General features: G+C 33.9%; 1 protein-coding gene across 2 annotated transcripts in view; it reads left to right on the top strand.

Moving 5' to 3' along the window:
* The window catches only part of PDE7B (phosphodiesterase 7B), a 427,322-nt gene that overhangs the window by 330,124 nt on the left and 84,085 nt on the right, over nt 1–13,113 (top strand). For both annotated transcript variants that reach the window (XM_074309766.1, XM_074309764.1), the window contains one exon: nt 4,879–4,962. In XM_074309766.1, coding sequence (XP_074165867.1) covers nt 4,879–4,962 — 84 coding nt within the window. The remainder of the gene's footprint in view (nt 1–4,878; nt 4,963–13,113) is intronic.

The following is a 13,113-nucleotide window of genomic DNA, read 5'->3' as shown; positions in this document are numbered from 1 at the left end:
GGAGAATGGCTGAATAAATTATGGAATATGAATGTAATAGAATATTATTTTTCTATAAGAAATGATCAGCAGGATGATTTTAGAGTCCTGGGGAGACTTATATGAACTAATGCTAAGTAAAATGAATAGAACCAAGAGAACACTGTACACTGCAATAACAAGATTATGTGATGATCAATTCTGATGGTTCTTTTCAACAATGAGATGATTCAAGCCAATTCCAATAGACTTGTGATGGAGAGAATCATCTGTATCCAGAAAGGGGGAAAAGAGGACTGTTGGGACTGAATGTGGATCACAGCATAGTATTTTCACCTTTTTGTTGTTGTTTGATTTTTTTCTCTCATTTTTATTCTTTTTGATCTGGCTTTTCTTGTGCAGCATGGTAAATGTGGAAGTATGTATGAATTGCACATGTTTAATATATATTGGATTGCTTGCTATCTGGAGGAGGAAGTGGGAAAGGGAGAGAAAAGGTTTGGAACACAGGGTTTTGCAAGGATGAATGTTGGAAACTGTCCTTGCATATATTTTGAAAATAAAAAAAGCTATTAATTTTTTTAAAGATGATGATTATCCTGGGGAGAGAGAGTTATCAAACATGAAAGTAGATCCTATGTCAGAGATTCCTCAAGGTAACAGTGTTGCAAGTGAAGAGTCTAAGTCTAGGAAGATTAGAATGCATATATTATAGAATATATGTATAGAATTGAGAAGGCTAAACTCACTTCCAGTTGATCAATGATGGACAGAAATAACTACACCCAGAGATGGAACACTGGGAAGTGAATGTAAATTGTTAGCACTACTGTCTATCTACCCAGGTTACTTATACCTTCGGAAGCTAATACTTAATGTGCAAAAAGAAAATGGTATTTACACACATATATTGTATCTAGGTTATATTATAACACATGTAAAATGTATGGGATTGCCTGTCATCAGGGGGACGGAGTGGAGGGAGAGAGGGGATAGTTTGGAAAAATGAATACAAGGGATAATATTATTAAAAAAAAAAAATAATTGAGAAGGCTAGGCAAAGAAAGTCACTTTGCTCTCCCTGTTTCTCCAATTATATCTGCAGTTGAAGGAAAGTCTTGAGCCTCTTCTGCCACTTCTATTGAAACAATTGCAAAGATAATACTCATAAACAGGCTTTAAGTTTATCTGGAGAAAAGATTTTATGTTTGTTCTAGGTAGGGAGAAATTCTTCTGCTCGAATCTATACAGAAAATACAATCTCTACAGAGATGCACATGTGTGTATGTGTATATATACATAAACTAATATTTTCCATATAGACATACTTATGTGTACACACACATAATATACACAGAATGTCGTCTGAATCCCGAAAGAGAACTATGGAGAGTGAATGTTGATGGAAGCATTATGTTTTCACATTTTTTGTTTTCTTGCTTACTTGCTTTTTCTTTCTCATGTTTTTTTCCCTTTTTAGTCTGATTTTGCTTGAACAACATGACAAACATGGAAATAAGTTCAAAAGGACTGTAAATGTTTAACTCATATCACATTGCTTGCTCTCTTGGGGAGAAAGGAAGGAAGGGAGGAAGAGAGAAAAATTTGGAACACAAAATCTTACAAAAATTAATTTTGGAAACTATCTTTATGTGTATTTGGAAAAATAAAATCCTATTGAGGAAAAAAATAAAATGAAGAGATTGGTATCTGGGTCAAAGGATGGGGGAGATAGGTATGATTAGGTCAGGCCATTCCAGCACAATGAGCAAGTCACCAGCACCGTAAGTCCCAGTGCATGAAGTCAATGACCAGACCCCTAGGTCCCAGCACAAGAAGTTTGGGGCAATACCCCCTGTACCCCAACAGCAGAGCTCAACTTAAAAAGCCATGAAATAGGCTAAAAAATGAGTAAGAAACCAAAAAGCCCTAACCATAGAAAGCTACTATGGTAACAGGAAAAATCAAAATATAAACTCAGACAAGGATAACAACATCAAAATATCTACATGCAAAATCTCAAATAGGAGTATGAATTGGTCCCAAGCCCAAAAGACCTTTTTGGAAGAGCTCAAATGGTATTTTAAGAGTCAAATAAGAGAAGTAGAAGAAAACTTGGGGAAAGAAATGAGGAGTATGCAAGAGAGAATCTCTATACCTTAGAAAGGGAAGAACCAAAATTTACTGAAGAAAACAATTGCTTAAAAAATGCAATTGACCAAATGAGGGAGGGAAAAAACACTGAAGAAAATAACTCCTTTAAAAGTAGAATTGACCAAAAGGAAAAAGAGTTAACAAACTAACTGAAGAAAATAATTCCTAGAAAATTAGAATCAGGCAAGTGGAAGGTAATGACTCTATGAGACATCAATAATCAGTCAAACAAATCAATCAAAAGAATGAAAAAATAGAAGAAAATGCAAAATGCCTTTTGGAAAAATAATTGACCTAGAAAATAGATCCAAAAGAGATACTTTAAGAATTATTGGTCTAGGGAGCAGCTAGATGTCACAATAGACAAAGTACCAGCCCTGAAGTCAGGAGGACTTGAGTTCAAATTTGACCTCAGATACTTAATACTTCCTAGTTGTGTGACTTTGGGCAAGTCACTTAACTTCAATTGCCTCAGGAAAAAAAAAAAAGACCCTGGACAGCATCTGTCAAAAAATTAACTAAGAAAACTACTCTAATATCCTAGAACCAGAGGGCAAAATACTCATTGAAAGAATCTTCCAATCACCTCTTGAAAGAGATCTCAAAATGACAACTCCGAGGAATATTGTAACTAAATTCCAGAATTATAAGTCAAGCAGCTATATAGAAACCACATAACAAAGAACCCACAGTCAAGACTACAAAGGATTCAACAACTTCTACATTAAAGGATCAGAGGACTTGGAATAAGATATTCCAGAAAGACTTGGATTACAACCAAATATCAACTATCTAGAAAAATTGAGCATAATCTTTTAGGGAGAAAGATGGATAGTCAGTGAAATAAGGGACTTAAAATTTTTCCTGACGTAAAGACCAGAGCTAAACAGAATATCTGATCTTCAGTTACAACTCAGTTTCTTATACTTTAGTTTTCTATTCCACATGGGGTGTTGTAACTGAATGTGAGGGTCATGAAATTACCAAGAAATGTTTGGTTTGTATACATATTTTATATACTTATATACTGCGGGTCACACAAAAAAATTATTGGGCAAAAAGGGATCATGAGTGGAAAAAGCTTAATAAGCCCTAACTAAATATAAGACTCAAGAGAAACATAAAAAGGCAAACAAAAAAGCAGAAAAGCATACTGTTTATATTCATGCATGGGAAAATGACACTTGTAACTCAACAACTATATCTTTATTATAGAAGAGGTACACATAGATAGAGAATATGGTTATAAGTTGACTTTGATATGATGATATAAAATGGGATAAGAGTAAATTATATCATATGAAGAAGCCCAAAAGGCCTATTACAGTAGGGGGGGAAGGGTGGTGAGCATTATTTGAACTTTGTTCTCATCAGATTTGACTCAAAGAGGGAATAACATACATATCCAGTTGAGTGTAGAAATTTATCTTATCCTATAGGGAAGTAGGAGGAGAATGAGGAAATGAAAAGGGAGGAGTAAATAGAATGGACGACAGAAGCATGGCAAAAGTAGGAGAAGGGAAAGGAGAAAGAAAAAAAGGAGTTTGATAGAAGTGATGCTTCATGATGTAATAAAAATTACATGCAATAAAATCATGGAAAGATGGATTAAACTTTAATTGGAAACTAAATAATTCTAATCCTAAAAAACAAGTGAATCAAACAACAAATTATAGAAACAATCAATTATTTCATCAAAGAGAATGACAATAATGAGACTGTAACAAAATTTATGAGATGCAATCAAAGCAGTACTTAGGGGAGATTTTATATCTCTGAATGCTTACATGAATAAAATATGAGAAAGAAAAAATATGTAATTGGATAAAAAAGTAAAGCTAGCCGAAAAGCAAATTAAGACTTTGTTACATAAAAATCAATGTGCATTAATTAGAGTAAGTTACACATTAAGAGTTTCCTAGAGCAAAGCTTCCTAAATTGTGGGTTGTAATCTCACTGTAACTGAATGTGAGGGTTATGAAATAGAAGGTCATGAAATTATAATTTATTATCAATAAATGTTTGATTTGTATACCTACTTTATATACCCATATGTATATGGGTAAAAAAAAATTTTCAAGCAAAAAGGGTCATCATTGAAAAAGTTTAAGTGGGGTAGCTAGTTGGTGTAGTGGATAGAGCACCAGCCCCAAAGTCAGGAGAACCTGAATTTAAATCTGGCCTCAGACACTTAACACTTCCTGGTTGTGTGAACTTGGGTGAGTCACTTAACCCCAATTGCCTCAGGGGAAAAAAAAAAGTTTAAGAAGTCCTGGCCTAAAGAAATGAAATCATAAATCAGAAACACAAGAGTTTTCAGAGATTAATGTGATTTTTCCTTCTCATTTATTAGGGCTATTTACTTAGGTTTCCCAAAGAACCTACTTTTTCTCTTTAGAAGTAAAGGTAATATGGACTTTTCCATTTGCCTTTGCCCTTTGCTTAGTCCTGTTTTCTATAAGCTATTATTTTCTTTAGGATAGAGTGTGGCTTAATGAATAAGAGATTTAGGAAGACCTTAAATTAGGATTATCTGAACTGCTATTATCATTACTTGTTAGGGACCACCACCATCATCAAAACTATTTAATAAATGTCTCTTTGCACTCTCTAGATTGTATTGGTTAGAATTTAACTTCTTTGGCCTCTACTGTTGATTCCATTCACCTAACAAGTTGCAGCATTTGGGGAGTGAGAGTATATGCACTTGGCAGCATTTTCAAACATTTATCTTCTGTTTTCTAGGAGATGTACGAATAAGAGGTCAGACAGGAGTTCCTGCGGAACGCCGTGGCTCCTACCCATTCATTGACTTCCGCCTTCTTAACAGTGAGTAATTAAACATACCTGGAAAGAAAGAGGTTTTCTGTTTTAAAAAAAAAATTCATAATTTTCCTCTAACCTTCAAAAGTCTTCTGAGGCTTTCCGTCCTTAACTTCCTTCCTTCATCATATATCTCCTCCCAACCTCGCCTTTAACTTTATTGTGCCTATTTCCTACTCTGACAATAATATTACCCTACCCTAATTCTTAATTGTGTGGATTAAATATGGTATCAAATGTCAAATTACTTGGAAAGGTTTTAATTCTATATAAATATAAAAATGATATTATTACTACTCTTTCCTTAAACTCTGGAAAAGATGTGAGGCCATTATAACTTTTAAGAGAGAAGACATTCCATAGCTTTTTCTGATAACTCATCAAACTATTTCACTAATTTCATTTCTCTGTCTGAACTAGATTCTCTTATTAAGCCCATGCTTGCTTTCTACAGAAAAACCTCACCACTATAGTTGATTTATATAATTTCACATCCACTCGCTTCCTTCACTCTGACAATCTCAGAAGACTGGCTTTCTTCTCTCTATTCCTTATCCTAGTTCTTCCTTTGGAATTTTGAAATTCTCCCTCCTCCTCTGCTTTTGATTAAGAAATTTGATTTTCTGCTTTTAATTCATTATTGCATCATTTGCTGGTTCTATTAGGTCACTAATCATAGTTCTACACTTAAATAGCTTCTTCAAACAACTAACTTTAATTTTAAGCTTGAGGAGAAAAATAGATACAATTCAAGTTTTCCTTTAACTGATACAAAGAAAAAGCAAAAACAATATTTTTCCTCAAGGATCCTACATTCTAATGAGAGAGATGACATATGAAAAACAGAATATGCAAGACAAATACAAAGTGAATTCAAAGTAACCTCTGAGGAAGCTAGTTGAAACAGGAAAATTTTCCATGAATTGTTACTTGAGTTGAGTCTTAAAAGGAAGCTAGAAGCATTCCAGGAATGGGGAAACAGCTGCTACAATGTTACGGCAATGGGGTACAGTGTCATGTTTAGGACTAGCAATTGGAACATATGACTACATCATACTATTCGAAGGAATGGAGAAGGAAAGAAGCGTGTATAATATGTAGGCACTGTTCTAAGCATTTTACTAATACTATCTCATGTGATCCTCACAATAACTTTATGAGGTAGATGTTTTATGATACTAATTTACAATTGAGAAAACTAAGATTGTGACTTATCCTGGATTATATAGTTACTAAAGTGTCAGACTGAATTAGAACTTGGATCTTCTTGACTCCAACCCAGCACTTTGTGGCCTAGCTGCCTCCCATATGTGGAAGAGAAATTAATACAAGAGGATTATGAAGATGGGCTGGGCTGGGTTGATGAAGATTTTTAAATGTCAAAGATTTTGTGTTTCATCCTATTGTTAATAGTCATTGGAATTATTAAGCAGAGGAATGACAAGGTCAGACCTATATTTTAGTAAAAAATATTTTGGCAACTGAATTGAAGAATGGATTGGAATAAAAAGATATTTGAGTCAGGGAGACCAGTGGTAGTCTTAAGATGACAAGAGCTTTTGGTGGGTTTATATGAGTATGGAAAAAGCAATATATGTGAAAGATATTACAGGAGGAAAATTATGAGATTTGGCAAGTGATTAAATAGATAAAATAAGTGAAGGAAAGTCCAGGATGATATGACAATGGAAGAATGACAGTGCCCTTGACAGTAATAGGAAAGTTGGGAAGAGGAAAAGGATTGGCAGGAACACAATAAATTCTATTTGGACCTATTAAATTTGAGATGCCCATGGAACACCCAGTTCTAAATGTTTAACCATCAATGTGATAGCAGATAAAAGTTTAGTAGAGAAATCAAGGCTGCATATATAAACCTGGGAATAATTTCCATAGATATGATCATAGAATCTGCAAGAGCCAAGCACAGGACCAAGGAAGAGAGTATAGAAAAGAAAAAGAAGGCCCAAGAGAGAGCCTTGAAGAACACCCATAGTTAATGGGTGCAATGTAGATGAAAATCCAAAGAGAGAGAGAGAGAGAGAGAGAGAGAGAGACAGACAGACAGACACTAAAAAGGAGCTAATCATGCTGACAGAAGAACCAAGAGAAAGCACAATCATGGAAAACTGGAAAAAAGAGAATATGGTGGCTAACAGTGTGAAATACCAAATAAAGACACAGAAAAATGAGCAGCTAGAGCAGGCCATTAAATTTGATAATTAACTTTGTTAACTTTGAAGAAGACAGCTTCAGTTGAATAATGGGCTTGGAGGCCAGATTATAAAAGTTTAAAACCAAGTATGAAGAAAGGAAATAGGAGGAACTAATATGGATGGGTTGTTATTGTGTTTTCTTTTTTTTTTTCCAAGGAGAAAAGGAAGATATAGGATGATGGCTAAGAGGTATGGTAGTATCTAGTAAGGGATTTTTTTTTCAAAGATAAAAGAAATTGAGTATGCTTCCAGGAAGCAAAGGAACCTATAGATAGGGAGAGAATGAAAATTAGAGTAGGAGAGCTGGTAAGAGCTACTCTGCTGAAAAAGATGATGGGGCAGAAGGGGTGTTAATGGGATCAAGGATATGTATAGAAAGTTGATATAGTCAAGAAGATCCATCTTACCATCAGAGACTGAAATGAAGGAAAAGATAGTAAGGGATGATAATCAGAGGAATGTGAGCCAGAGAGCAGAAAATAACCTCTCAGCAAATGTGATTCATATGGACTGTGTAGTATATAATGATAGAAAATAGTTTTTTGGAACATAAATCAGGTTACAGGTCCACTATTTCTAAGCTGTTCATCTTCAGGTGAAAAAAAATTGATCTCAAAAGTCTTATATCACTGGAACAGTCTAAGGCACCTGGAATCCATGAATAGATTTCAGAAGATTGATGAACTTGGATGGGGGAAAAGAAATTACATCTTTATGTTTACTAGCCTCTAATTAAAATTTGGCATTTCTTTCAGTTAAGAATTTTAAATACAGATTAATATATGCACATATATACACATGTATGTGTTGTATGTGCATATATATAAGTTCCACCAGGTTGCCAAAAGATCCATAACATGAAAACAATTAAATTCCTCTGGCCTAAAAAATGGGTGGAATTGGTTTATTCCAAAGTCATTTTAAGGAGTAAAAAACGAGTGGGAAAATAAACTGACAAACACGTCACAAATCATTACATGTAAATTATCTTCTTGTTTTTCAAAATTAACATGATAACAGAATATATGACAATGTAATAACTAAAAGAATTATATAAATCCTATATGTAGTCACAAAGATCTCTGAAGTTACTTTCCACATTTTGAAATTTTAAAAATCAGTCACTGATATTTAAGCCATTTTGTCAAAAGAAATATGGTGATAAAGTATGGATAATCTTATATAAAATATATCCATATAGTAATGTATATTTAATATTATATATGTACTTTAATATATGTATATTTGTATATATGTATGATAACTTTCTGGAAGGCAAGCTTTGACACAATGCACGTGATAACAATCAGATAAAGGAGCAAATGAACAGTGATCTAATTAGTCAGTGGGCATACTTAACCTATTTTGAGATTCTTCAGTTCCTCTCTTCATGCTAAATTTGAATGATTTGTTGAGTATGCCACAAGTAATGGAAAGTATATGTTATACCTATAATCTAAGTCCTTGTGATCCAATTCACTATGGCTGCCAGTACAAATAACTACCTCTATATGGAAGATGTGTGCCTCTATGTTGCCCAAGGACAGCATATATGTCTACATATATTTGAATCTTTTTTCTCTATGACATTATAAAATCCATGAGAGCAAAACCATGCTGTCTCATTCCCAAGCATATGGCAACAATGGACAGAGGACTAGTTCTGGAATCAGAAAAACCTGAGTTCAAATCCAAACTCAAACACTAACTACTTGTGTGCCTCTGAGCAAATAACCTAACCTCTGTCTGCCTCACATTTCTTATCAATAAAATAAGGGTAATAATAGCATCTACCTCTCAGGATTATTGTGAGGATTGAATGACATGATATTTTATTAGTTTAGCACAAGACTTACACATAGCAGATGCTTAATAAATGCCTATTTCCTTCCTTCCTAATACGGAGGCATGTAGTAAAGTACATCATCAGATCCTTTGGTCCTTTGTATAGGCATTTCCTCCACCTAGGTTGCCCTTTCCACTCTTCTCCCATAGCTTATGTCCCCACCTCCTCCAAATACAAGTTTAGAAATAAATTCTTCCAGAAAGTCATTCCTAACTTTCCACACTCTGATCCCTTTTTCACTGCAGTTATTTAACTGTTGATTTAGTGCTGTTTTAATTTAACTCATTTACAAATTAGAAAGGTCTTAAGTCTTTTAAGGAGTATATTCTGTACAACTTTTTAAAGAAGTATTGTCTGTACTAGGAGATCATTATACACTTCAACAACAATACTTATATAAGCATGTATTCTGATGGAAGTGGATATCTTCAACATAGAGAAGAGCTAATCCAATTCCAATTGATCAATGATGGAGAGAATCAGCTACACCCAGAGAAGGAACACTGGGAAATGAGTGTAAACTGTTAGCATTTTTTGTTTTTCTCCCCAGATTATTTTTATCTTCAGAATCCAATTCTTCCTTTGCAACAACAATAACAACAACAAAATTCGATTCTGTACATATATATTGTACCTAGGATATACTATAACATATTTAATATGTATGGGAATGCCTGCCATCTAGGGGAGGGCGTGGAGGGAAGGAGGGGAAAAATTCAGAACAGAAGGGAGTAAAGGGATAATGTTGTAAAAAATTATCTATGCATATGTACTGTCAAAAAATGTTATAATTATAAAATTAATTTAAAAAAGAAGTATTATTTATGCAATTCCAACTAGAGTGTCAGGTTCTGTAGATCAAGGAATCTTTATCTTCCATTTCTATGGTTATGAACCTCTTCATAGTACCTAGGACACTGCCCAATAAGTAAATGCTTAAAGTCATAGAATCTCAGGGATGGAAAGAACTTCAAAGATCATCCAGTTGACATCCAGTTTGAGTGAAAATACATACACTCTGCAATATCTCTGACAAATGGTCACCCAACCTCTACTTTCAAGACCTCCTGTAATAAGGAACTCAATGATTCCTGAAATAGTCCATTTCAGTTAAAAAACATTCATACCTGATCAAAATCTGCCTCTTCACAATTTCTGTTTATTGCTCCTCAGTTCTGCCCTTAGAAGCTAAGCAAAATAATCCTCATTTTTCTTCTGAAATCTACCTATCCTCAGTCCCCCTGCAAGACATGTGTTCCAAACCTTTTACCAACCCAGTCACACTTCTTTTCTTGATCCTCTCATTGGTAATGATATTTCCTCTCATATGTCACTTTGTCTCATTACCTTCTAATGCATTTTTCATATACTATTTTTATAATTGTCTGTTTTTCTCTTCCACCAAACTGTAAATTGAAGAGAGATTGTGTCTAAAAAAACTTCATATGCTCTCCAGCACCAACCTAATGTTTGTACATAGTAAGTGCTTTAAAAATGTTAATAACTGAAAGTGCTCCATTTCTTAAAAATGCTTCTGAAAATGTTGCCATCCCAAATCGACTAATAATACAGATATTCCTTGATGAGGTCAACAAGATTATCTCATCCCTTGTTCTGGATCCTTGAGTTCTTACTAATACAACCTAAACCTTCTTAGCTTTTTGGGCTACAATGTCATGTTGACTAATTTTAAGTATGAAGTTCACTTTAAAAAATGCTTTTTTCATATTGACAATTGTTAACCAATTATGTATCCAAAAAGCCTAAGTGGCATGGAGCTCAAAAACCTTCCATTTCTAGTTATTAACCAATGGGATTAGATAGGATTATCTCTAAAATCTTTTTCAGATCTAAAATGTCATACTTCTGTGATTCCAAAGTAATTTCCTGAAGTTTTCCCTCTTTTTATCACTTAGATCTGTCTTTATGACACCTTCCACTTTATTAGTAGGAAGACTAGCTGATGCATTACATGAAAAAATAGACTATTTACAATGTAAATTCCATTATGTGCTAGAGAGATAACTAATACCAGGCTATTCATTCATTTAAGGGATCAGTTTAGCTTCCCACTCACTCTTTGAAAATTTTGACAAATTGTGTGTGTGTCTGCGTGTGTACCCACCCACACACGTGCAAATAGCTATGTTTCAGGGACATTTTATGGCATCACTTCTTGATATATGTACTGACAGACAAACCAAGTATACTATTATCCCTTCAAGCTACCTAGCTTAATTTGAACAATGGGCATTCTTCATGGGCAGATGCTCCATGTGAACAAGCCAGGTCCAGAACTGAATAAGAGGAAAGAAGAAAACTTTTGAGAAATTATGAAGTATTTCCAAAGAACCCAAAATGGTATCTCCAACAAAAATCTATTAACATTCTTCCAGTAATGCTATATGGCTAGTAATCTTAGAATAAATCAATAAAGCAATTAAAAAGTATTAAGTATCTACTATGTGCCAGATATCATATAGGAAACTAAGGATACAAATATTACAAAAATGAAATATTCACTGCTCTCACAGGGTTTACATTCTATTGAGCAAGACCATATGTCCATAAATAAACATATGTAAAATAAATGCAAAGTGCATGAGGAAGAGGCTCTAGCAGCTGGGTGAATAGGGAAAACTTCATACAGAAAATGACACATAAGGAGATTTTTTTAAAGAAAACTTATTTTAAAAAAATAAGCAGTGCCTATGAGGAGGGAATGTTTTATAGACATGAAAGATAGCTAATACAAATTCTCAGAGATAGGAAATAAGCACATATGATGAATAGCAAAAAAAAAAAAAAAAAAAAAAAAAAAAAAAAAAAAAAGCCAGTTTGACCAGATTCTATAATGCTCTAAGGAAAGCAACATATAAGATTGTAAAAATATATTGAGCTCTACTTGCAAAAGGCTTTAAAATCCAAACAAAGGGATTTTTCTGATCCTAGAGGTTATCATTTTGGCAGATATGTGGAAAATGGATTGAAGAAAACAGAAACTTGAGTCAGGGAGACAATTAGGAGGCTGTTGCAATAGTCTAAGTGAAAAGTAACAAGGGATTGAACAAGAAAAGTGGCTATGTGAATAATGAGGAGATAGGACAGAGGCAATACAGGTTATTGGGAAAGAAATGATTAAATTTGGCATAAGACTAGTCAACTAACATTAATTATCTATATTTGATAAATGCTGGAAATAAGAAGACCTACTTTGGAAGAATTATGGGGGTAAACCTTCACTTTGGACATCCTACAGAGGTTACATCAGTATGTCAAATAATACAAATGGATAATGAGTTAAGTGAACAATAGAAAAAATGTCATCAGAAAAAAAATGTGTGATAGGAAAAGAAGATAAGTCATGTGGTAATGGATAAAAAATAGTCTAAATGTTCTACTAGTATCTTTTGTTGCCAGGAAAAAGCAAGGAAGACCTTTAAACATGTTGGGAAGACTCCCTAAAACAAATTTATGAACAGGATTTGAGCAACAGTTATAAAGGTTAGATAATCATGCATGGGTTACTAGCTGCATCATTAGAACTCATAAACTGATGAGATTTCAAATTCACTTAAGCATTAAGTACTTGGTATGACCAAGAATCACAAGGATAAGTAGGCATGGATGGATTGAAATATATATTCCCCCAAGAAGCAGTATCCACTGAGGACCACCTATTTAAAATTGAAAATGCATCCTCTAATGCAATATTCTAATTTTTAAATGAGTAAACTAAGCCCCAGTAAAGTGAAGTGTCTTTTCCAAGACATAGTAAGCAGTAAATGACAGAGACAGAATTGAAATTTTGTTTTCTAACTCCAAATTTAGCCTCATGCAACCTCACTAATGAAGTTATCAATTGATTAAAGCTTTGATACATCAAAGTAAGCATGGTGGAATGAATGTTAAAGAGTAAGTCATAGGAATAGGAGACAAAAAAGCAATGGATTATTTTTATAAAATGCTAAACCATTTTCCAAAGATAGGTCGAGATGTAGTCAGAATGATGAATTATGGTGGATTCATTGTATTTACTCTTCATTATTTGTGGACACCTTAACTCAAGTCTCACTTCAGTATCTCATCCTGTCA

This window comes from Sminthopsis crassicaudata, chromosome 4 (genome assembly GCF_048593235.1).
Source record: "Sminthopsis crassicaudata isolate SCR6 chromosome 4, ASM4859323v1, whole genome shotgun sequence".
NCBI classification, from domain to species: Eukaryota; Metazoa; Chordata; class Mammalia; order Dasyuromorphia; family Dasyuridae; genus Sminthopsis; species Sminthopsis crassicaudata.
This window is presented reverse-complemented; position numbering and strand designations above follow the sequence as displayed.